The sequence below is a fragment of the Pimephales promelas genome, chromosome 20, assembly GCF_988280905.1.
Source record: "Pimephales promelas chromosome 20, fPimPro1.hap1.1, whole genome shotgun sequence".
NCBI lineage: Eukaryota > Metazoa > Chordata > Actinopteri > Cypriniformes > Leuciscidae > Pimephales > Pimephales promelas.
Genome location: NC_142788.1, coordinates 23,046,096 through 23,073,372, shown reverse-complemented (window position 1 = coordinate 23,073,372; position 27,277 = coordinate 23,046,096). Strand labels below are relative to the sequence as shown.

General features: G+C 39.2%; 1 protein-coding gene across 10 annotated transcripts in view; it reads left to right on the top strand.

Moving 5' to 3' along the window:
- The window catches only part of camta1a (calmodulin binding transcription activator 1a), a 335,809-nt gene that overhangs the window by 253,050 nt on the left and 55,482 nt on the right, over positions 1–27,277 (top strand). For all 10 annotated transcript variants that reach the window (XM_089124721.1, XM_089124723.1, XM_089124719.1 and 7 more), the window contains one exon: positions 12,729–12,800. In XM_089124721.1, coding sequence (XP_088980847.1) covers positions 12,729–12,800 — 72 coding nt within the window. The remainder of the gene's footprint in view (positions 1–12,728; positions 12,801–27,277) is intronic.

Here is a 27,277-nt window from a genome sequence, read left to right as displayed (position 1 = left end):
GGGGGATTTCTAAAAGTGGGCTGCAACTACAGCAAACGCTAACCGAGTATTTGAAGGTTGAGCAGTGAGCTCATTGTCTTCTGACACAGCTGGAACCAATCAGCTGTGGCCTATAAAGAGTGATGTAATTGCAAGGAGATCGAGTTATAGACCTATCAGAGTGCACCATCTATATTTTATAACAAACTTTGTGTTTCTTGCTTAACTGAATTCCTAGAGAGCCCAGTGAAACACACACAAATGTTTTGTTTTATCTAAACTATAGAAGCTATGGATAGTTATACATGATCCAAGGTAACCATTTTATTGTGATTAAGGTGAAAAATATTATCCTTTGAATTAGAGAAGGGTGCAGAATTAAGGCCAGGCTGGAGCATGTCGTGAAAAGAGGGGTAGCCATGATCGGGAAGGGAGTAAGACAGAGAGAAAGGCTGTATATTTAGGAGGACAGAATGGGCTTCTGCCCAGGGCAGATAAAAACAGGTTCCAACCACCAGTCTCTGTGAGAGAGGGAACAGGCTCTGGTCCAGAACAGATGCACCACCAAGCCAGCTTCAAAACATCTCATAATAAGTCAGCCAGACATGGGCCTCTGAAATGAAGTGTCACTTCTCATTCTCCTTCCCTTCTGTCTTTCACTTGCTCCTTTAGTTTTTGTATCTCCTGTGTCTCCCTCTCTCTTTCTCATAACACAGAATCTGTCTCGTTGTATCTGTTCTCCACTGTCTGTCTGTGTGTGCGTGCATGTGCGTGCGTGCTTGTGTGTGTGGCCAAAAAGGCCACACAAAGATGGCAATATCTGAAATCATTGTCCTTGTGGGGACCTTTTTTTGGTATCCATGAGGAAAATAGCTTATAAATAAAGCTTATATCCCCCATGGAGTTCCAAATTAATGTTTGGGAGTAGTATGTTCAATATATTAGTACTGCAAAGTACAATATATTAGTAGGGTAATTTAGTAAAATAGAGAGAGAGAGAGAGATAAATTTGATTTTCTTTATTCCAAAGAACTAAAACTAATAATCCTAGCGCAAATAAAGTATTTAAATTATATATATATACAAAAATAAATTAAAAATGATCTTGAAATGTATTATTATTATTGTTCAGAATATTTCCAGACATATATATTTAAAGATTTAGTCACCACATAATTAGATTTTGTACAGCTGCCTTCTACAGACTGTGCACCACGATTTTCGAATAATTGGACAGATTATTGTTTGGATTGAGATCAGGCCCATTCACCTTTTTGTTCTTGAGCCGCTTCAGTGTTAATTTGGCTTGTGATTTGGGAGTAAATTTGACAAGGTTGCTCGGGTTAGTATAGGCCTCTATCAGCCCTTCTAGTTAAGGTCAGACTGATCACTCTCTCTCTCTCTGTGTGAATATCAAGCTGTCCCAAACTGTTCCCAGCCATCTGGATCCTGACTGAAAACCTTTCCACCATGCTCCAAAATATAGCGGCCCCTCTCTGGATGGCATGAGCTCACAGCAACCGATTAGTTGGCTTCAGGTGTGTATTTTGCAATCAGAGCACTGAAGATGAGCCGCCTGAAGTAACAAAAGGGGGCGATGACATAATGCAAAATATACTCGGCTAGGAAAAACATGTGGCCCATTTATTTGTCCGACGCTTCTACAACTAAAAAACGAAAAGCAAAAACAGATGGCAGAGCAATGAATATTACTACTACATAAAACAAACAAGGAAAATTGTCTCAGCCAACATATTAAAAACTCATTAATATGAAATAAACATGCTTTAGACCACCCAATATAAATATGCATTGGATACTCTGTTTTACTATGAATACTGACAAATTACCATTTCACCACCACCAAAGGAATGTGTCTTCTTTACTAAAACACATGCTCATTGCAAACGCTTCACTAACACGTGACGTGACACACACTCATCGCGACCCGTTTAACTGATGCATAATTTTATTTATATAAGTTAGAACGACCTGAACTGCAACCAGTGACAAACAATAACAAAACAGTGAAATAATCATCTAACCACAACCAATTCTCTAGCCTTCTAAACATTAAAATATGAATCCTACTTTTAGCCTACTCAGTAGAGCTGCATTCTTCATGATGTGGGAATTTCGAAATGTGACTTTGCGAAACATTTCCTTAACTAAAATGTTGCTATAGTAGCCTAAAATAATTCTAGAAAGCCGATGTGTCTTTTTCATCGTTAAAATCCATTTTCACATTCATCTTGACTTAGGAGGCAGGATATTCCAGGTGAGTGGGCAGAGTAGGAATTGTGGTTTGGCCTGTACTGACCTCGCTTGACCCCTCCGCCCCAGCCTCCCCATCCCATCACCCCTCCACTGCCTCCAGCCTGCGTTTGTGCGAGGAAGATTAAGCCACTCTGACGAAGCCGTGTTTACAAATATGCAGGCAGAGGAACAGGGCAAGCGACTCTGTGGAGGAATAGAATACAAATTGCTTTTTTTATCTCTCTCAGGGCCTGGGCTTGAGAAAATGTGTTTGCGATTGGTGTTCCTCTGCCTGTGAAGGATAAAGCCTCTGCTCTGTGTTTGGGTGATGGTTAGCATTCATTCTCTCTTTCTCTCTCTCTCTCTCTCACTCTCTCTCTCTCCCATCCTCTCTCTGTACCTCCTGTTCTCTTTATCCCCTCCTTTTCTCCTCCCTCATCCCAGGGTCTGATTTCGCTGGTAATCAAGTAGTCTCTCTGTTCTCCTCTGATGTCTCCCTGACTCGGTCTCTCTCTCTCTCTATTCTCTCTTTTTTGAAAAGACTTTTTATGATTAACAGTCTCTGTGAGCGGCTGTCTGCTCGTGCGGGAGCCGGCAGAAATGAAGAAAGCATATACATCAAGCTGGGAGATCTATAACTGTGTGCTAATCACTGCTAACACAATTATGCAGAGCTACAGATTCTCCCTGGTTTATACAGTCACACTCCACATTCCTATATGTTTGTTTCAAAGCTAATATTCTGCCATCATTTACTAACCTTTATCTCGTTCCAAACCTGTATGACATCATTTTTCTGCTCAACACACAAAAAAAATATATATAGATATTGAATGTTGGTAATCAAACAGTTTTGGTTATCATTGACTTGACACTGCAAAAAACACTAATAGTCTGGTAATTTTAAGCCAAAATTGGGGTCAACCTTGAACAAATTGCAACAGAAGCAAACTCAACTGAAAGTACTTCTTCCTGTATTAATGTTCATGGGTAGCCTAAACATTAAGTTACATTAACATTAAGTCTTTTACTGTTATATGTCAACAAGATATATATAAAAAAAAACATTTTCACCTGCTATACCCAATGTTTAGATCTGTTTGGGTAATTATGCAAATTAGCCAATATGTAATTATATATGGCACCGTTTGTCCCTGTTAAGAAAAATTTCTAAATACTTGTAATACATTTTTTGTTTGTCTTGATGTAAGTAGTCAACTCAGTGATTTTCATGATAATATCTAAAGGTTAAAATTTTTACCCTTTTTACGTGAGAAAAAGAATGAATATGCATGTAAATGGGATATATTTGGGTCTTTTCGAAAGGTTCCCCTAATGGGATTCTGCGGGGCTTTTTTTCCCCCTTAATCAGGAGGACATATTGAGGATACAAAATCAGTTGAGTTTGTTTCTGTTGCAATTTGTTCAACCTTTTTTCATAAAATGTCTGGACTATAAGACAGATATCTTATGTTATGTTCTGAGGGGAAAAAAAGTCATACAGTTTTGGGATTAATGAATGGTGAGTAAATGATGACAGAATTTACTTTTTAGTTTGAACTATCCCTTTAAATTTTTAATTAAATCCTTTATATTAATGTTGAGCCAGAAATATATGCTTTTCTGGATATGTTAAGTTCATTTAAACATTAAAAATGATGTTTCTCACTAATGTTTATGTACTGTATATGCCTTTCTTTTATCAAATATCCTTGCTTTTTTATGTACAGCAAAAGTAAAAGGGACAGATGCTATTGAGCTCCAAAAATGACAAGTATCATTATATAATCCATATATATATAGTCGTGCAACTCATATCATATAGTCCGTGCAACTCATGTGCTATTTTCCATGTGCAACTCATGTGTTTCATTTCTGACTCCATATGATAACTTTTTAATTTTGTAACTTTGAACTTTGCAATCGGCACAAATAACAAGTACATTTTTATATCAAATCATATGGCTTCTGAAGGTTTAAATTTATCACAGAAGTTACATTAAACACTTTTACTGTCCTTTTATTGTGTGGGTGAACTGTCCCTTTAAGTTTCTTGTAGTGTTGGGTTAAACGGTTTAACCCACTTTCCATATTTGACACAACCCAGTCATTGTGTTTGTGTGCAGAGCGTTTGTTGTGAACATTTGAAGCTGTTCAAAAAGCATGAGAGCAGTTTCCCCAGGGAGCAAAGCTTTGTGCATAAATATTTAGCACAAATGGAAATAAAACAAAGCACTGCACGATCTGAAATGGTATTCATGCAAACCAGCCTCTGATTCATATTCAAAAGTCTAATATCACTGTGACATGTTTACGAATCACTTGCTCTCTCAAATCTTAATTGCTGATGAATCCAAGAACTTCAGCGCGCTGAAAAATATCTGCTGTTTTCAGATGACCCCTGACCTATGACCCACACAGGAGAGACTTGACCGTTCATTGACTGTCTATTAGCTTGCGTAATGAAACGGAGAATTCGATGAATAACGGCCTGCTCCAGCTGATGGAGACACAGATTCATTATTCAGCTCGCTGGTAGAGTTCGGCCCCGCCGTGGGCAAGGATCAGGAAGAGGTAGAGTAGAGAATGGGATCTCAGACAGGGTGATGGTGTGAATGGAGGATGAAGAGAGACAATTTCCCGATACTTCAAAGTTTTTTTCAGAGGCTTGAAGAGGAATTATCTCTCAATACCCCTGATATTTTTGACAAGGAACAGAGTGCCGAAGCCTTTTCTCCTCATATTTAAGAGATAAACTCTCTTCAAAGCTTTCATGAAAGTTTCTGTACTTGTTATATTAGACACCAACAATCCCTCCCTTCATGCAGCTAATCTCTCATTTAAACTTTCTCTCCTTTTGATTCCAGCGTGTAAGAGCCTTTTCGTCAATTTGGCCTATAACCGCAAATAACCGAGCTCCGTGGAGTCCCAGAGGCCTGCGTTCTTTGTGTTAGGAGCTCATGCATCACAGAAATATGCCATTTATTTTTGTTGCACCCTGACAGAGGAAGACACCGAGCAGATGAAGGAGGAAAAAGGCTGCCTGTTGCACATGGGTCTTCATGAATCATGTTTCTGTCCGCAGAACTCTGGCCAGGCTTCATGCCCGAAGTCACTTTGTCAGACAGCAGGACTTAATGGGCTATTACGGTACCCTTACATTGTGACACATCGAGACTCATAGTAATGATGGCTCTATCCGCTCTGAGCCTGCTCAGCCTGAGGGCTGATTGGGGTTTGGAGGTGTAAAAACACTTTTAGACAGTGTATGTTCATCTTAGAAGGATACCACTTCCACCTTCTGTCAACTAATGATGTGATAGATCAACAGTCACCACACCACCTCTACTGTACACACGCTTCAGTCTGTCGCCGTTGTCGTCCTTGACGAGTCGAGAGCACTGGAATGTTCAGTATTCCACAAATGCGCGTCATGTGTGAGAGTGTGCTGGGGTGTTAGTGTGTAGAGGAGCAGAGGAGCACGGGGCTTTTGCCACCCCGCCATCCCATTACCTCAGCCTGCTCCGGCAGGGCTTTAACCTTGGCAGGCAGGCTGGAGGAGAGAGGGTAATTCTAACCTTAAAAACCTGCTGATTAAAGCTAGTTTTGTGGAATTCGATTCCACTTAATGCCTTTGGCCCTGAGCCCAGAGGCCTGGCATTAACATCAACAGACACTGTGTCTTCTGCCCGAGAGACGTGATCAGGCGTGCACACACACACACACACTCGCATTTGTTGTACTGTCACAGACACGAGTGTGGGTAGTACACACACCATTCCTGCTCCTTATCTCTTTTTCTTTGTGTGTGTGTGCGTGTGTGTGTGTGTGTGTGTGCAATGATATTGGACAGCCTTAGGTTTACAATATTTCCTGTGTTATTGTTGGCTTTGTGATATTGATGTATGGCTGTGTTTACTTGTCCAGCTCGAATAATTAATTCCCCCTTTTGGGGTCTGTGTATAAACTGGTTTTGTTTATTTACAATGTGCAAGGTATTTTTAGAAACCAAATTACCATGAGACTTTCTTTTTTGTGCAGGCCGCTTTGTCCCCCTTACCTTCATTTATTTCCACGCATCTGAAGTTTGAGTTGCGACAGCAGAGCTGTTGTAGGATAAAAAGGTGGCTAAACTCAATGAGATGATAATGCTTACTGGAGATGATACTGCTAACGTCATACTAGTAGATGATACTAGCAGGGTTAGAATTTGAAGTGAGGTAGCAAACATTGTGGAGAATTCCAATTTATGTTCAAAGGATTGTTCACCCAAAAAGGAATGAATTTGGGGGGGTTGAACTGTCCCTTTAACAAAGTAAAAAAAAAAAGTTTAAATACGTTTTTTTTTAAATTAAAATGTTAAAATTGATGTGAAACGGAAGTTGAGATTGTATTTTTTTTCCTTGTCGTGACGTATATCCGAGTGAAACGGCGTCTGACATTAGAAAAAAATGTAGGGCAGGGCTTGATTTCGTCCTTCGGGAATTGATTGGATCGTTGGAGGTTGGGCTTTGCAAACAAAATGGAGGCAGATTTAAATGCGATTCTCTGAGAGGCCACACCCTCATCGGATCTGGCCACACCCTTTCAAGAGAGGTTGTTTCGATGGGAGAGGGAAGGGCACTCTATTTGGTTAAAGATTTTAAGAGTACATTATTAAAAAAAAAAAAAAACAATGAAGTGCACCGATAAATCATTTATAATAACCACTACAATATTACATATAAAAAGAAGATTTGTCAAATTTGATTTCATGCCGACTTTAAGGTATCATAGGCATGACAGACAGAAATGTCACCTACGGTATAGATATTTGTTCTTGATTTATATTATAATTCTTTATATTTACTAAATGATTTTTTTCTTAAGGTGCCTATATGTTAAGAAAAGTCTGTAAAAATAGGGCACAATGTGCTCTGCTAATGTAATGTGGAATTTTCGCATTGTGTCATGTGTTTTAGAGTTAAAGAAAATGCCTGTTAACCTAACAGATAGTGTCCTGCAGAAAATTACCCGTGCCTTTTCCATTTTTCTTACAATTCACAGCTCTGCCACACTTTGAGCTGCAGAAGTCTTGGAGGTTATCAGTGTGTAAAGAAAGTTAGGTTGTGATTGGCAATGTGGCAGTCTGAGTCTTAGCGACAGCCTGTTACTGCTTCAACTAGCCATATGGGTTCAGCAAGGTAGATATAGACCCGTTCTCCTTGAAAGAGGCTGAATAACTTGCAGGACTGGAGACATATGTGTCTTTACCTCAGGCTCAATTCACAGCCCTTAGGCAGGTCTACTTATAGATGCCTGATTGATAATCCAGGAACTTGATCTTCTTAATGAAACGGCGACTCTGCAATAGATGTGACAGCACATGGTTTCATAACCAGGACATACTCATGGTTTTCGTTTCATGTATGCACATAGTTATCCAGATCTGTTCAGTATTGCTGAAAGAAGAGTAAGGCATGACAAATGTACATGTTCAAGTGATTGGTAATAGATTTGTCTTGATTATCTACAAGGTCTCGGCTCACTATATCACTCTACGAGGCAATTCATCAAGTTGTCGCCAATGCGCTTTCAAATTGTATGATTGAGTATTCCCAACTGGATTCACTGTCTGATAAATTATTCCTTGTGTAGCGAGTGTTATAAGACAAAACTCTATCAAGGTTAGCGCGGGGTTCGTTTTAGCTGCGATACGAGACCAGAGAAACACTGTGGTGTCTGGTTTCCTTCAGGGGCTTAAGGGCCTCAATCAGGGTTGGCACAATATTTAATTTGATGCAAATGAAAATGAGGCTGTGATGTATAGAATATGAGTCTGTTTAATAAGGCAAGACAGGCAAAAACCATTTGTTTTTCTCATGCACTGAACCAGAAATCTCCATTTCAGTAGCACTTTTAGTTTTATCCAGTTTTATTTCTATATCTATATTCTGAATGAGTTTCCAGAGGGGTTTGTTTCTATAGTATCATTCCCCTGATTTATATGGCATTTTATTCCTAAAGGGGGATTTCTTTTTTTCTGGCTGTTGACAGTATTTTTATTTATTTATTATCATTTAAAAAGAAAGAAAGAAATATCAAATATCCCCTCGTAAACCTTTAATATGTCAACAAAATGAGACAATTTTACGCCAGACTTTATACAATGTTTACATTTCTCTTCTGAAAATGATTTCAAATTGGTGCATATTTCATCAGATAATACGTAATTTGCATATTTAAACCTAACCTTTCTTAAATTTGGCAATACAAAACTATTGTCTTAATCTGCTGCAATTAATCATCTGGGAAAAGTATGGTGATTTCTATTAGTTATTTTTATGCTGTTCATCTGTATTGTCTTGCCTATTTTTCAATATTAAATTGCATTGTAATGTACAGTGTGTCTGTTCCTCAAAGCCTCATTTTCATTCGCATCACATTAAGCGTGGCATCTACCCTGACTGAAGTTCATTGTGAGCGTCCCCTATACTAACCGCACATATTGTCACATAATAAAATAGCAAATTGGCACCATACTTTAGATGGCATGGTCTGATTAAGAGTGCCTTCACACTTCATTATGGCCTAATGAGAGAGTCTCACATCTTCGGCAGGTTGGACACCTTGCATTCATTGTCATCCCACCTGCCTTGATTGATGTCTTCGTGTTAAACCTCCTATGTAATGTGAAAAGTTTGAAAGTATGAAAAGTTTATATGAATAAAAAAAATATAACTGTTGGCTTTGAAATACCACTACCTAGAGGTATTCACTCAATCAAGCTACCAACTTTTTGGGGGTTTTTGAACCACTGATGGACTGACTCCACTATATCTCAAATGGCCCATTTCACAACAAAATCTCATCTCATCAAGTTAGTCTGTTTTATATATACATTGAGAACAGTTCGTAATTTGTAGTCTTGCTGTTGCTTCAACTGATGAGCCAGTCAGACTGAGAAATGGAGAGAAGTCCTGCGTGATTGTGGGAATATAATTATGCCTTAATTGCTTGCCATTTGATGTGCTGTCATTTGTCACAGCCCACAGACAGCAAATAATGGCTTCTGTCATTGTCAGTTTGTCACATTGCCATGCAGCCTTGAGAGAGAATCAGCAAAGAGATGAATAATATTTGTCCTGATTTACTGATAAGCTTGTCTGTGTTGGAGTTTTGCGGTTTTCTCGTTTGCTTTTTTGTGTGTATTATATCATCAAATGTTCTGAGAGAATGTGAGATGGTCAGCCTTTTTGTGCCTGGGATTGTTTGCGGAGTCAATATATTTTACAATTTCTCTCTTCATAAAACTAATGATAGAATCCCAGTAAACCTAATAAGCAGAGGCTTCCTGGGGCTAATTTATTCACTCTGTCCACACAGAGCGTAGAACAGTAATAAAAAAATTAAACAAAAATATAATACGATGTTATACGATATCACGGCAAAATGCTAACAGCAAAATCTATTGTTTGTCAAACGTTGCTCTTGAAAAGTTACTGCCGATCTAAATCACTACAAACCAATCACATTTGAGGTTCAGTGACTGTCAGAGCTGCCTATTTAGGCAACAGGCAGCCTTGATACGGTTTGTAGCTGTATGTGTGTGTAAGCCCTGATAGCGTGCAAACAGCGTGCGTGTAGCCGATGGACAGTTTACATTGATTCCCGTATCAGCTCTGACAGGTGCTACAGTCTGACACGGCCCAGGCATCTTGTTTATGCTTGCTGAACACTTTTTGTATTTCTTAAATTGAGTAAACAGAAGCTGCCTGGGGATAATTTATTCACTCTCCAGTCCGCACAGTGGGATGAACAGTAAGGAACCGCACACACCTGTCAATACGACAGAGCAGACACAACCTGGTACATATAGCAGACAACAACATATAGACATTATCTCTCAGATGGAGATGTGAAATGTGTTCTCATATGTTTAGATCCAGATCTGGATGGAAGCTGAACTTATAAAAGCAGTGGTGTTTTGACGGACTCGTGAAATAAAGAGGCACTGCTTCCCTTGACTAAGGAGAAAACACCCCTGGTAGAAAGCATTGCAGAGATCTCCTCTGTCTGTCTAGCCCTCTCTCACTCTTTCTCTCTTTGTGAGAGACTCGGGATCTCAATGCTCTGCGGAGTATAGTATAGTGTTTGTTTGCTCATGAGTATCTGAGTGCATTGACACGGTCAGGGAATTTGTGTCAGCACAAAGACACACTCACTTGTTTGTTCTGCTGGTGATCGAAAGAAAGAGAGAGATAGAGAAAGACTTTATGTTCTTAATGCTCTTACTGTCTTACTAAATGAATACTACACTGTATATGTACAGTACCTGCTAGATATTTGTCAAATGGCCTCACTACGTTGCATGTTTATCAGCACAAAAATAAAAATGGCTCTTAATGCTAAATCAATATATACATCAAAGTTTGGAGTTGGGGAGATTTTTTTATGTTTTTGAAATAAGTCTCTTGTGCTCATCAAGGCTGCATTTATTTGATCAAAAACAGTAATATTGTGAAATATTATTAAAATGTAAAATATCAGTTTTCTAATTTAAATTTATTTGTGTGAAATGATTCACACTGTGAACAGTATAAACTGGGTAAAATACATTGGTCAGTATGGTCCCGTTGTGTGCAGTATATTATTATTTATATTATCTCTATATATCTCTTTAGAACATTAGTGTGCAGGAATCCCATACCAGAAAATTTTGCTTACCCAAAATCAAATGTAGTACGTAAAAAAATATATGGTTTTGTAGAAACAATCTTACTGACGAGAGGAGAGTGAGTTCCTCCTGCCAAGACTAACAAGATTTCTCTCTAGGATTGATCCTCCTCCCATCTATACAATGTTAGGAATTGCCAAGACTGATCTATTGTAGAGCTCTTTTGAAATGGCATTGTGAAGAATGCCTTAGAAATACCTAACTTCAATTGAACTATAGTTTTGATTTGCACACTTTGTGATCCAACACTGGACACACAATCCTAATTGTATGCCACATTAGCTTGTCATTGCAGTATAACGGTGCCCTTAACCTCTCTTAGATCTTTCAAAGAATCCATTATTTCACAGTGCAGTGTGTGTGTGTGTGTGTGTGTGTGCCTGCAGATATGCGTGTACATGTGTGCATATATCCATGCAAGAGTGTGTGTGTGAATGCACCAAGACTGCTTTGTTTTCCAATTCTCCGCAGGTAAATAAATATTCCCTGTGTGCGTTGTAGAGGAGCCGTAACCATAGAAATGGATATTTGATTTATTCCAGAAAGAGCCAAGCTCTTTGGCTTGAGTGCTTGCAAACAATATGTTTGGGAAGAAAGCCGGCACTCAGCATCACAGATGTCTTCTCAAAATCACATGACTCATTTCAGCCCTGGCAGAGTGTCCTGTCCGTTCCCTGGCCACATGGGCGAGAGTCGCTCCTCAGCCTATATGGGTCACTAATGGGTCAGCAGTGTGGGAGAGGAAATAACTGAAAGCTAACATTTTGCAGCAGTGTGGTAGTTTAGCTAAGTAGTCAATATTGTAACAGTGAAATGTGGAAAAACTCTACATCACTGTTTCAACTTTCATCATGGCTTTTTACCAGAGCGAATAATTAATCATTATCATTAAAAACACATTTTTATTTTTTTTTATTGATAAGATTCCTGAAAGAAGTCTCTTTTGCTTACCAAGACAACAATATTGAAACATTTTAATTTAAAAAAAAAAAGAATAATTGAGGTCCTAACCCATTTAATTATTTATATACCAGTAAAAATACTTAAAACTCAATCTTAAATGTAACTTGGAGCCTAGTGTAAAGACCTGAGGACTGGTGTGATAAAGCATCTAATTATTGCAATATTTTTCAGATGATAATATGCTTATGTAGTTATTGCTTTGACATGACTACTGAATCTAAGGTCTGACTCTAGAGACACACCAAGATTCCTGACTTGATTTTTAGTTGTTTGACCCCTAGAGTGATGGTATGCGTTCACCTTGAGAACTTCATCTTTATTTCCAAATGCAATGTCTTCAATTTTGTCTTCGTTTAACTGAAGAAAGTTTTGGCACATCCAACTGTTTACTTCATCAATGCATTGGCACAGAGAGTCAATGGGGCTGTAGTCTTTAGGTGATAGGACTAATTAGAGCTGTGTGTCATGCATCGCAATTAGTCGCATCCAAAATAAAAGTTTGTGTTTATATAATATATGTGTGTAGTGTGTATAATTATTTTGTACATATAAACGGCAGATAAACATGCATGTATATATTTTATTTTGGATGTGATTAATCGCTATTAATCGTTGCCCAGCCCTAATTTGAATTAATCATTCATTAAATTAAATATCAGGTGTCTTCTAGAGTAAATCTGTTGAATTGTCTGTTATAAAAAGTCATTTTCTATGGCGGACCCCCATAACCCCTACCATACTCTTGTTATTCAGATAAAGTCATACCGAACAGGGTTCTTTACTAACCACGTTTCTGTCTGTGTTTTTTCCCCAGTGTCTGTACGGCTGTTACGTCCACTCCTCCATCATCCCCACCTTCCACCGCAGGTGCTACTGGCTTTTACAGGTAAGAAACCTGTTGGGAACTCAGTTACCTATTGTTATATTTGAAGCCATCATATTTTTCCCCTCTTTTCACCCTTACCATTTAGTAATGAGCAGCACACCTTCGAGGGTAGTGTAATTCAGCTGTAATAGAGAGAGGCAGGGAGATTAAACGTTAACCCCTCAGCCCGCTGGAGCCTGAGCTCCATGACTGATCAAAGCTGACCTCGAAACTACAGCCCAACTCTGAGAGAGGTCCAGAGAGGGATCGCATGCAGATGAAACCTTTAAAAGAGCACAAAAGATAAATATCAGGCTTTTAGAACATAAACTAAGGATGGACTCACAAGTGACAGCCACCATCGATCATGAAACACAATAATTGCTTGACTTTTTAAAAACATTTCACACATGTTCAAAATCCAGTAACAATAATTAATTGATTTTTTTTTATTCAATATTTTTAATTGCTGTGTCATTTTGATGGCACATTATGACAAAAGTGTTGCTTGCCATAGCAGACACTAATTAATGTTATAGATTAAAAAACTCTATCTTCTGTGTTTACTGTGACACAAAATGCTCCTAATTGGAAGAACATTAGTGCTTTGGCATCTTACTTATTACAGACTTTGAAAAGAGGAAAGTGAAAGCTTTTCTAGCAACATTTCCTTCTTCTAAGAAATGTTATTCTCAGTCTGTCCCATGTTCTCTCAGTTTCCTCTAAGCTGAATCATGTTCTGCTTCACTTCACTGTATCCAGGATAGAGCAAGTTGTTCCAGCATGACTTTGTCTTACACATATGGTGTCAGTCGTTGGGGCTTGGTGGCAGCCTCACTGTTACAGTGTCTGTTTGCTGATTTCTCATACACACTGTGCAAAAGTCGAATCAGTTTTGCAAGGTTTCTCGTCAAAATATTGAAAGATATTCAAAGTTTAGCTTGAGCCGCCTTAGTAAGTACGTAGGTTTGCTGCCATAGTCACTGTTACACTGTGTTCAGCTGCACACCGGTTACATCACATGTCCATCATGGCTCTGCCCCCACCATCGTTTAGATTTTTTCTAGTAATAAGAGTGGATAAGACACATGCCTTTGGTGTGAGAGACCTGGATTCGAATCCACTGTGAGAAACCAATGTGTCCCTGAGCAGGACACCTAACCCCTAGTTGCTCTAGAGGCGTACAACCTCTGACATATACAGCAATTGTAAGTCGCTTTGGGTAAAAGCGTCTGCTAAATGAATAAATGTAAATGTAATAAAAATCATTTAGTTCAAATTTAGTTTAGAACAGTCTCTAGAATTGAAACACTGAAATTGCTCAACGTGAGCCAAACGAGAGTCGCAGCACAGATCCCATGACGAGAGTGAGGCCAGCTGACTGACAAGACGATGGCTGAACATTTGATTTCAAGGTAAAAGCGCTATATTACCGGAGTAACCAGTGGGAAAATATTATATCTATGTGCAGAACTGTATGTCCACTGTATATCCTGCTTTTTCCAAGTTGCACTACCATTCAAAAGTACTTTTTCAGTAGGTCAGTACTTTTTTTTATTACTGATTTTTATACTTTTATTCAGCAAGGACACATTAAGTGGCAGTAAAGACATTTATAATATTCCGAAAGATTTGTATTTAAAAGAAATACTGTAATAAATTCAAAAAAATGTAGTTCCACAAAAATTGTTTTTTGTTGTATGTTTAAACATTGAGAATAATTGGTAATGTTTGAGCACCCAATCGGCATTGACACTGAAGACTGGAGCAATGGCTGCTGAAAATTTAGCTTTGACATCACAGGAAAAATACATTTTAATATATAATAAAACAGAAAATGTATTTTAAATGGTAACATTCACGTTAAAAATGTTAACCATTAGAAATATTTTTGAAAATCTGATCGACCTCATACTTTTGAGCAGAAACAAACTCAAGCTGATTGCTTTATATGTGAGTCAGGCGAATTTCTTTCCGTCTCAGCCAGAATAGTCTAAACCAAAATAAGATGTTTAGCCCTTTACCAGAGAGCAGATTGACAAAGGTTGCATGGCCGCTAAGTATGCATACAGTATATAACCCAATCCGAGCACGGTCAAGCCTCAAACGATGACACAAAACTACATTTTCAGGGAATGTGATCACTGAGAGGGAGCGAAAGAAGAGGGAAGCGTACCGAGACTGCAAGTGTGGCTGCCTTTTTATCCAGTCTAGATCTTCTTTATTGAGAAAAGTCTCAGTAATAAGACAGGGGAGGAGAGGAGGTAATGAGAAAAGAAGCCTATGAGGAATCTCGGCACTCCTTCCCTCTAAAACACTTTTCCCTCAGATAGCGCCTCATTCTTCTAGGCATGTCTCGGTGGTATTGCACAGCTCTGCTCTTCTCGCTCTGCATAAAGGCAGAGATCTGCTGAGAGGACGTATTATCGCCTCTTACCCAGAATGCTTTGCACCTCGTTGGCCCTTCTAAAAAGTTCTCACTCACACAGAATAGACTGTCTAGGAGAGGGAATGGCTGTTTAGAGATTTGAGGTGTTAAGGGCATATTATCTCTCACACACACACGGCACATACACACACTCCCTCTGTGACTGTCCTGATCCCGCACTTGATTGATTTAATCGCTCCACGTCTCATTCTCTTGTTTAGTGCTAATCGAATGTAATTCCTCGGCTCTCCTTCTTCATCAAATCCCACATTACGGGGCTGAGGTATGGCGGCCGGGGACACAGACCCGGATATCATTATTATATTAAAATGGCTGAATGTGAGGCCACACTTCATTTGTCTTCCAGGCTGGCAGATCTTTAGAAAGTGGTCAATAGCCTTTGCCGAGACCTCTTTATTGTGCAAGAGGAGAGGAGAGCTAGGCTATGTTAGGGAATGAAATGACTCATAAGACAGAATATTGTCCAGATTAATCAAGAAACTGGCAGCAAACCTGTAAGCGCCTCCACCCCCATGTCTCTCTGTTTATCTCTCTCCCCGCTTCTGTCTTCCTCTTTCCTTCCTGAGCCTTCTCCCCATGATTGATGGCAAGGTATGGTTTCTCCGCTGAGGATCCGGATGAGTTGGACCATGTGTTCCAGTGTACAGTACATCCCCCATACCACTTCACATACATGCTCATTAAAATAAACAAGCATGCTCAAATAGAAGGAGAGATGGATGCTCTCTTTTTCTCTTCACGCTAAATCTGTCGGCGGTGCTGTCCGTGGTGCTGAAAACCTCTTAAACCTCGATCAGTTATTCAGCCGCTCCAAAACAAGTGCACTTTACGGACTTTGACAAGCTTTGAAATCTCCCCATTACCTAAATGTCGACTCTGGCGCACACACACGTTGTGCTTTAAAAATCCATATTGCATTTCCATTTCATGACTTGATCTGATGAGGAAAAGTTGAACTCCCTCGCCTTGTCATCTTCTTTTTATTTGTTTTTGGCCGCTAGGCTGGTGTAGATTAGCCCGAGGCATGAGGCAGCCTCTTCCTTTTTGTCCGGACAGGCGTCGATCTCCATTTATTTATTCATAGACGGTTGTTTGTGTAGCCACACCAAATTTGTGCTGGAGTCGGCGTGCCCCTGACCGCACACTTCCCAGGCTCAGAGTAATGTATATTTAACGTCGCTTACGCTCCCAGACAGAGTCATTTATGAGACAAAGCGTCATTAGACGGTTTTAACGGATGGGGACATTAATACAGCCCGTGCTTGCTTGTGTTTGTTATTGCCAGATTGTTTAGGGTGCTGAATACACAAAAGAGAAATGATGGTGTATTGATTTCCGGGCCGTGGGATTAATGTCTGTTATGAGGTGCCGATGTGGTAAGTTGAAAGTTTATGCTGTCGCATGGATCAGCAGCTGAGTATTGATTGAGAAGTCTTAGAGCTTGTGGCTCGCAGCTGCTGTAAGAGAACAGGTGAGTAGGAGTTTTACTGTTTAAGTCTGGTCGCTGGCCCTGGATGTGTCAATTATACAGAATAAAAATATTTGGATGCTGGTGATGAGCTTTTTGAGTGATAGTTTTTGAGTTTGGTCTGTTTGTCCAAACAATGGAAGAATGGGAGTATTTACAAACAGCAGCTGTAAAATGTGAAGGGCAAGAGTATGTCTTGCTTTAAAACGCACACGTACACATGGATCTCAGTCCAGGGCTGAGCATTAATATTCAGACACTGTTCATTCACACGCCCTCTTGACTCATCCAGCTTTCTGAACTGATTCAGGTCATATGTGGTGCAGAAGCCCTGTACAAAATAACAAATATTGTATATATGCCTTCAGCCAGATGAAAGTTAACATCTTGGGGCTATACAATGTAAACTGCTCAACTAGTCTAGATATTAGTTTATACAGTAGGTGTGGTGATTTTGTGGTTAGTCCACCTCCTGCGTGTGGCCAACTGCCAGTGAATAATTTGAGTAGATTAAAAGTTAAGTTGTGCAAACTTTGTCTCATTGCTATTTCTTGCCATCTCAGCTGATATTTTTCTGCATTTCCATAGCTTTTTGGAGAATAATGCCTCTAAGGTGAAAATACTGACTGGGCTTGTCAACATAGCTTATATAATCTATATTTTATCTTTTTTTTTATTATTATAATCTTACATTTTTATCATTTTTACAGATATTATGATTTCTTTAGCCATGAATTTTAGAAAGATTTCTCAGGGTTACTCTGTTAAAAAAAAAAAAGTATTTTTATAGAAGGAATAATTCGATTTTTTTTTAAGCTTACTGACATTTGAAAATGTGAATAATAATTATTTATTTTTAATTATATATATATATATATATATATATATATATATATTACTAAATAACCTTTTCATTATTGAAGAATTATATTAAAGTCATGTCTGTATTTAAAAAACAAAAAACACACACACACAAAATGAAATACAGAAACTTTCCCATGGCATGAATCTTCGCCGTGAGTTCTCTATTTCTCTTTCTTTAGGTCTTCTCTCAGGTTCACATTATTATTCATGTTTTGGCACATGGTTTCAGTCACCCACAGAGCTGCTGTGTCAGTGCTACATAAGGCCACATCAGAGTACAGCACATGGGACCTCCTCTATAACAATCCCCTTATCTGTAAACATCAGCGTCTTCCTCTCCCACACCTGCCTCCACCTGCTCTTCATTATAGCAGCGGTCCAATTTCCCGTCATTGTGCGTCAGCTGTCCCAGTAGCCCGCTCTCTCATCTCCATCCATCTTGGCCCACAGCCTCTGTCGTACACACTCTCCGACTCACAGAGACACCTCTCTTACACACAATCCAAGTGTACCGTTTACCCATTCTCACATAGTTAGCATATTAAACACATTTTTTTTTCATGATGCTTGACATTATTTATCCTGTTGGACATTTTCCTATATCAGAATCCTTCAAGATCAGCATTGCCACAAGGGGCGCTATAGCTGACATGATCTTAATCAATGTTTTTCCATGGTTAGTTGTCTCTTTTCCAGTAAGCTTCTGCTATGACAGAGGTAACCGTCATTAGTATTCAGTTAATGGGCAAAAGCAACTTGATAATGCATGTGACGTATGTTTCTGCATTCATGGTCTTAAAGGGATGGGTCAAAAAACCAATTTGAAACATTCTTCAAAATACCTTTTTTTGTTCCTCAAAATAACGTAAGTAATTTTTTGGGGTGAAATATACCGTTAAGCAGCTTAATGAAATAAACATTTCTATCAGCTTTAGCATTAAATTGTATAGTTCACCCTAAAAAATAAAATTCTGTCATCATTTACTTACCCTCGTGTTGTTCCATACCCATAAGACTTTGGTTAATCTTTAAAACACAAATTAAGATATTTTTAATGAAAGATGAGATGTTTCAGTCCTTCCATTAACCAAAACTTAGAAGTCCAAAAAGATCATAAAGGCATCGTAAAATGAATCCATATGAATCAAGCAATTTAAGCCAAGTCTTGTGAAGAGATATAATCACTTGAAATAATGAACAAATTTAATTTAGACTTTTATTTAAGTGTAAACACACATACATAGAGACAATCCCATACGGTGAACAGGGATGCACAAACAAAACCAACAAGGTTGGTTCTAAAGTATGTGACACACACACAAGCTTTTGTGTTTATCATATGTGACGCGCTTTACAGTATGTATGTGTTTTTATACGTGAATAAAAGATTGATTTGTATAACGTCTTTATGACCCTTTTGTATCTTCTAAATTTTGGCTTGGACTTTCATTGGAGGTTGAGAAACCTCTAAAGTTTTATTCAAAATGTCTTATTAACCAAAGAAAGACATGAGTTTGTGTAAATTTGGTTGAATTATCCCTTTGTAAAATAGAAAAGAAGTATGTGTAAGTGAAAGTAACATATTTAGAACTCCTTCACCTACATTTTCAACTTTTCACACTCTCTTCCCTTCATTCATCGCACACTCCACTCCTCCTGACCCCATCAGCTCTTCAGTCAGGTCAGAAGATTGCTCTCCCATTGAGAGAGACTTCCTCCACATTAAGGGTCACTGACCAGCAGCAGAGTAAACGAAAATTAACTTTTTCTTCTCTCTACCTCTGTTTTTGTGTCTTGGTGCTGCATGTGGGCCAGTATGTACAATATCTTGGGCTTCCACTGTCCTAACCCTTTCCAAACTACCTTTTAGGCTGTTTTTGCATACCACTTTCCCCATTATCCACTTTCTATTTGACATATCCTGCATGTCACTCCTTCTCCTCCATACAGAAGCCATTCACGTGGACACCGAGCTGAGAGAGAGAGAGAGAGCCAGGATGTGAGATGGCTGCTTAATAATTCAGAGCTCTGTGAAAGGGCAGGAGTCTGCCAGTGAGCCAAACTGACATTCAGCCAGTTATTGAGCGCCGGTCGCTGGCAGCCGTGTGTGTCCAGCCGTTTCCCTCTGTGCGTCTGGGACATTAGAGCGGGAGATTGACCTGCCTTATTGTGTTAATCCAACTCTTACCTATAGACTCGGCAGCCTGCATCACACGGGACCGATGGCACTTTATGGGCCGCGGGTTACGCAGGCGTCTAAGCGTGATCACTGCTTTTCTATTAGGACACTGTCTGGAGAGCCTTGGGAGCGCTACGCACTGTTGGCTGCTTAACTTGTTTTTGCGTGCGCATGTGTTGGCCGAGTATATACCTGGCATTAACATCAGTATTGAACAAACCGTTTGAAACAGGATGCCACTAAATCAGGTCTCAACACTTAAGGATTTTTTTTTTTTCCTTTTGCTGGCTCAGTACTTTCGATGTTCACTTGCCCTGTCAACATTTTCACTCCCCACACTTTCAATGAATTGTTAATTTTTACTTTTAGCAATGTGTTTTAAGATATGCTTGTTTGATAATACTTATAATACTTATTTTTCCCACTTATTAAGTTACTTTTTTAGTTTAATAGTTAATTTTGTAACAAACTTAACATTTAATGAAAAATAAATATTTGAAATAAATACGTTTTAATATCTTCCTAAAATATTTATTTATCTGTATATTTATTTTTTTGTTCATAAAGAAAAAATGTAAACAATTTCATAATAAACTTAACATTTAATGAAAAATAAATAAATGAAAATTAATGTTTTAATATTTTCTCGATTTATTTTTCATTAAATATTACAAATAGTTGGAAATTACACAACTATAAACTTAATTAATTAATTAATTAAACACGTTTTTCCATAAACTGACATACAATGCAGAACCAAGTGTTTAATTTGCAACAAATTGATACACAGTACAACGTCAATGCATGTAAAATGTGCTCTTTTTTCAGACTGTTGTGTCAAAATCAGAGACGCTGACCTTTTTTTTCTACCATGTGTCACAGTTGACCACTACTGATCAGATCACCAGTAACATATCTAAATACCAGGTGTAAACAGTGCCTGCGTGTGTCCCTCAAGAAGCGAGTTGGCACAGCTCAGAACTTTCCTGCTTTAGATTCATGTTTTCTGAAGCAACCTGTGCAATCAATGCCAGGGACAGGCCTGTGTGATTGGGCCCAGGCTGTGGACATATTTGATGCGCTGCCTCTAATTTCTGTGTGTGTGTGTGTGTGTGTGTGTGTGTGTGTGTGTGCGCAAGTGTCAGATGACAGCAGGCTGTGAGCAAAGGCAGATCAATAGGACACAGTACTGCCAGTTGGCAGACAGCCGCATTTGCGAGCGTGTGCGCGGCCGGTCATTTTACCGGGTGTGTTTTGAAGTGAGCTGAACTGCGTGCGCTGTGACGTTTCGACACATAACTTGCGTTGCTGCAGCTAATGACCAGAACTGTCGCATTTGTCCGGCACTGATTACACATCAGAGGCCCAATTAGCTCTGGTTGAGTCTGACATTCTGATTCCCTCATCACAGACAGAAGTCCCAGATAGAGAAGACGGAAAGAATGAAGGAGAAATGTTTTTCCACCCCGAATTCAAGTCTATTCTCTGTCATATCGATTTAAAGCCCATCATACAAGCCCAGGCTCATCAACATACAAAGCAGTGCTCTGAAACCAATTTCTGTGATTGGCAATTTCATCGTGGAGATCTGTTTCATCAGTTCAGGAATTTGGCCCGTCCCGAGGGGAGGAAATGGCTCCATCTTACTGAGGGAGCAGCGGAGAGGTCAGTGACCGCTCTGTTATGTGACTATAAGGATAATAAGGAGACATGTTTTGGCTTTATTTGACTGACGAAGGTTCTTGTAAGGTCTGATTTTATGATGCGACTACATAAACAAATAGCTGCCTCTGCCTCTAGCCTCTGCTTTACGCCTCTAATTTTGGTTAATTTACCTCCATTTTAGTGAAATCCTCTATAGGCCTGCTTGTGTAATGTGAGGTGTTGTGTAGGTCTAATTTTAATTTGATGGAAGGCAATATGCACGTGTAATCTGATTGGAAAATGTTGTGTAGGCCTGATTTCATTCTTTGAGGTGATGTGTAGATCTAATTTGAAATCTGTAGGTTCTGATTTTAAATGAGATGATCTTGGTCTAAATCTCTTTCTTTCTTTCTTTCTTTCTTTCTTTCTTTTAAATATTATTTATACTATTTATAGTATTATAATATTATTTTTAATAATATTATAATTAATATTATAATTAAATATTATAATCTAAATATAATTATATTAAATAAATAAATTAAATTAATATAAATACATAAATATGATTAAATATTATAATTAATATAATAATAATATTATTTTTATGTATTTTTCAAGCAATATTTTAAATATATTAATTTTTTTCTATTAATAGATCACAACAGTTGACTAGATTTATTTTCTTCTGTACATATTTAATTTTATTTTTTTTAACCAAAGCTAATTGAACAAAAAAAAATGTAGTTATTAAAATTGCCTTAATTATACTGTGTTTTATTTGTTTGTCATTTTTGTGTGTGTGTGTAGCCACTGTAAGGTGATGATTTCATCAGGCAGATATCAGAGATTCAAATGAGCATTGTAAATCACACACCATTAATGAGCTGCCTTGTAAATTAGCAATGCAGGGTGTGTCAGAGCTGGAATGGGGAGGGGGAGGGGGGGTTGCCACATGGGGACACATAAACTACCTCCACAGGGCTATTTACTGCCACCATAACCGTACTCAGAACCTGAGTTTGGCACACTGCCCTACGCCCAGAGAGCTTTGATGGCCTTTTTCACTGGTCCATCTCCACCGCTCGTTAGAAGGCCTGGGGGGAACGTCTGTGCTCTTTGCACCCTCACAAATGATATAGGACGATAAAACAGAAGGCTTTGGGGCCTTTTGAGTTACTCATAACAAAGCTGGAACAGAATCTGTGCAGATTTGGAACAACCGTCATTCAAAAAGTCCTATATATCTTACAGGTCCTATGTTTTTATTATATATAACATTTTGGCTAATATGTAATATGTTAATGTATGCTTTCAGCTCGATTTTCAACACATATAATTATGTTTACATTAATTTTGCACAATTGTGTTTATTTTTTACAACAAAAAAAATCTGCTTGTATTCTTATTCTGCAACTGATCTTTTTTCTGTCTTCATCTGGTTAATAATGATAAAGAGGAAGGGGATTTCCTCCGTCAGTCGGGCCTGTTTGGGTTATGAGTCCCGCCAGCTGCCGTAACATCCAGAGTTGTATCAAGATAGCACATGCCGTCTCTCAGAATGAGGTGTCTGGAAAACATCGATGCTTTGCAATTGTAATTGTTTTTGTGGCCAAATCGATAGCATGAATGGAACAATCAAACGTGTGCCAGGTTCCTGTTCTGAGCGGCTGGTGGGGGAGCCGGGCCTTTAAAAGAATCTTTCCGTCGGTCTTTTGTGCATCTCTGAATCTGTCAACACCTTACTTTCTGTTCTAGTCGGGGGTATTGATCCCTCAGGCGACAATGGCTTAGCATTTCTGTGTACGTGTCTCAAATGTGTGCGCATAATGCTTCCAGTGACAATGCCGCTGGGGAGCCCAGGTATGAATGGACATTGGGAACTCTGTGAAAAGTCAGCTTGACTCATTAATATGAATTATTTGACAATTACCCAGGATTCAGCCTGGTTTGCTGAAAAGTCGTATAATTGTTTATACTGTGAAATTTGTTAAAAAAAAATTTTGCTCCGTACACCAAACAAGAAACCTTTGAAAAGCTATTTATTTATTAGCAAAAATGACATTTAAAACAGGATTATTTACGTTTATTATTATTATTTTGATTATATTTATTGTGAATAACCATAAAAATCATATATTTTAATGATGATTTTAAATTACAATGTAAAGACTCAAGAATTTGCAATTCCCCACAGTCAGATCCGCCCTTGCAATGATTATAGTTAATAATCATATATTTGGATCATATAATGCATATATTGTCATTATCATAAATGCTAATATTTAAGAAATAATCATAATTTAAGTTTTACCAGAATTCTCACCATATGACTGATAAGAATTTCTTTCTCTATTATGTACTGTAAATGTTGATTTCCCGAAATCTGGGTTTACAAAGTTTGTTTTAAAAAGTGATGCATTGATTTCAACACCCCTGCATGTGCAGTACATATGTGAGAGGCCTGCAGACACACATTCCTATTTTTGCCATGGCCCCTGAAGCCGAGCGTCTTTAATTCGGCGGGTTTTAAATATTGCATGACTTCCTGATGGCGGTGGCAGTCAGAGGCTTGGCTGCTCTGGTATTAACCTGTCTGTATAAATCAGGAACCCTCCCAGGCCTGCTCTTTGCTCTCCTCAGCCCTCTCTTCCCTCCCATCTCTCATTTGTCCATCTCAACTTCAAGCCGATCTGATCAGGGGGCCCCTGTAATCCTGCGCCAGGGGGCCGAACATCAGCACTAGGCAGGTGACAAATAGTTTTTTAATTGCCTGCACCAGAAAAAGCATTAGTCTAGTCCCCTTCCTTGGTAGGGGCAGGCAGGACGTGCATGTAATAATAATAGCCGGGCCTACGCCTCCCTGCAGGCTATTTTTAGACTGGGTATTTTGAGGGCTCGGCCAGTGTATATGTGTGTTTGTGAGAGACTGAGGGAGGGGAAAAAAGAGCGTTTGGACACGGGAAATGGAGGTGCGGCATCAGATCCTCCGTTCCGTGAGCCAACCAATACCCTGTGCCGCTCACCCAGCAGGCACATGCACACGATTTCCCAAGCCTGCCTGAAATGAAAGGAAACACTGTGTGTGTGTGTGTGTGTTTGGTGTGTTGAAGAAGCCTGATGAAGCTGTCCAGTTTATGTAGCAAGCTGCACACTCCTGCTGCTTTGGCTTGGTTTGTGCTTAGTGTTGAGATATGGTATTGATTTTTTTTCTCCTTTATCCCCTCTGTCTCTCTTTCACTCTCTCTCTTTCTCTGTCCCTCTCGCTCTCTCTCATCAGTGCCCTTGCCATATCTATGTAAGATATTGGCTCAGCAAATGCTGAGCCATACACGGTAGCGTATGTGTTCATAGGGCGACACTGACCCCATCCGTTCAGACGGAGAAGACTCGAGGTGGGTGGAGACAGAAATCTGTGAGAACACAGAAATTACTTATGTTTGGCGTGTGTGTTGTGTTTGAGTGCATATGCTTGTGCAAGCGGTCAAACCGTATAAGAAAGCTTGTTTATATCTTGAGATCACAGTTTGTGTGAGTGTCGGTGGTTTAGCAGCAGTATGAATGTTTAGCCTGAAGCCTCTCCATTTCTGGGACTGAATCTCAGCATGAGTTCAGCTTACTGCAGTTCTGAGGATCCTTAGATCTGCTGTCCTCTTCCCTCAAAACTCTCTCTCTCTCTCTCTCTCTGTCTCTTTGACCCTTTTTCACACACATGCTTGCACACATGAAAACAGCACACCTTCTTTCATTGCTCTCGTGAACCTCTAGAGTCCATCGCTCTTGACAGTAACTAGCCATTTATTTTCACTCTTGTTTCAAATATAGTAAAGGAATAGTTAACCCCAAAAAAAGAACATCCTGTCATAATTTACTCACCTCCGTGTTGTTCTAAACCTGCGGAACATGAAAGAAGACATTCTGAAAAATGTCAGGGGGGAAATAGGATCCAATGTTGTTGTGGTCCCCACCGAGTTTCACAAAAACGTTCTTCAAAAATAGCATATTTTGTGTTCTGCAGGAAAGAAGAAAGTCATACAGGTGTATGACAAATGATGACAAAATCTTCCATTTTTTGGGTGGAGTACCCCTTTAATATGAAAGTGAAGATGAAAGTAAGCTTAAAAAAGCAAAGCGTAAAAATAAATCAAAAGATTTGTGTGAGTATCAGACTAAAATTTATGTTGTTGTTATACACTTCTAATCTTCCCATCAAATGAGCTATTAAAGGGATACTTCACCTCTGGAAAGATGAATGTGTATTGAAAATGGCTCATTTATGTAGAAGAAATGTGAAATTAGTTTTGAATTTGGGGTTTTATAGACTGAGAAGAGCTAGAAAATGTATTTTGGCTTATGTGGATGTAAGACAACAACTCCCAGAATGCACTTGCTTCGCTGCCCTAGGAGGCCACGCGTACCGGTAACAGAGCGCAGTAGTTAAACAACAAGTCTAGGCTACTAGTGAGTCTCCATGATGAGTCTGCCTGAAAATGTGTTTCGAGATCGCCCAAAATGTCCGTGATTCGGCTTTTTTGCGTTCTACAGTCGCCATTCATCATGTTTACTGTGGCGACCAGGACGAGACTGAGGCCGCGGGAGAACACCGCGAGGCCGGTGACGTGATTACCGATGAGCGACACCTGTGAGACGCACTGGTCTCGTTTCTCTCACGGAGGAGCAGGAATTTTCTTAGCAATGTTAAAACCGATCACTCGTTCATGTAAACAAAACATTCAGATTCACCAGTGGAATGAATTCAGTTAGATGCAGAACAATGCATGTAAACAATGAATGTTGACTGCAGAAAGCAAAAGCTGAATCCCAGACATCGACGGCCGGACTTGTCCGGGAAAAAGAGGATGGTAACCCCTACTTCTCAGCTTTCACCACAGAACAAGAGCCTGCTAGCTTAGCTTCCAAAAAAAGATGGCTGACACTATGTGTACATTCTGTGAGTGAGATCCCACCCTCAATGGGCGGGTTGAACATATGCGGGACAGCCCCTACTTTTTGTGTCATTAGAGGATTTTTTCCAGACAAAAAATACATAAATCTCTCGTCTCAGGGGGATATGAGGGTGGAAAGCACGGTAATTTACTGAAAATACTGAAAATATTGAAAATACTACAGGTTTACTAATACAAAGCTTAATGCTAAATCCTGAAGTATCCCTTTAACTCGGAAACCACCACAGCCGGAGTCTGAGTCTGTGAGATTAACTTGAGAATCAAATCAATCCAATTCACTAGTAAATCATTCTGTTTTTGTGAACCAGATGAACTGATTTATTGCAAAAATCTGACTCAAAGAATGATTCCTTCAAACAGATGTCTCTACTTCTCTAATGCCCTCACACAATCTGTTCCTCACTCAATCCTGTAGCACACAACACAATCTAAACTGCTTGTATGCCACTTTTACTGTACATCCTTTTTGAAGTTTGAAACCAGTACTTCAATACGTCTGTCATATCTGTTGTAATTGCATTTACATCAATAAATGTGAAATCTGCTTTCTTGTCGCTGGTTAAAGTTGTGTCTCAATCCGACGGCCACAGAAAACACTTCCTGGCAATATCACTGCAGAGAGGCCACTGACTCGACACATCCCCTGCAGCAGTGTTGAGACCTTTTACCAGCCATTTACTCTCTTTTCCCTTTCGGGGAGCGACCCGTCCTCACACACACCTTTTGTTATCCTGGCATTTGGCATATGATCAGAGTGTGTCTGGACACAAGACGATCTGTTATGGATTTGTCACTTTCCTTGAAACTGGTCCAGGAGTTGTCCATCTGACCTTTGACTTCTGTAGACAGCACTCATGTATGGCTAGCATCCAAGCCCAATCCGAATTTGATCCAACCAGATGTGATATGTTTGTTAAAATACTCAAA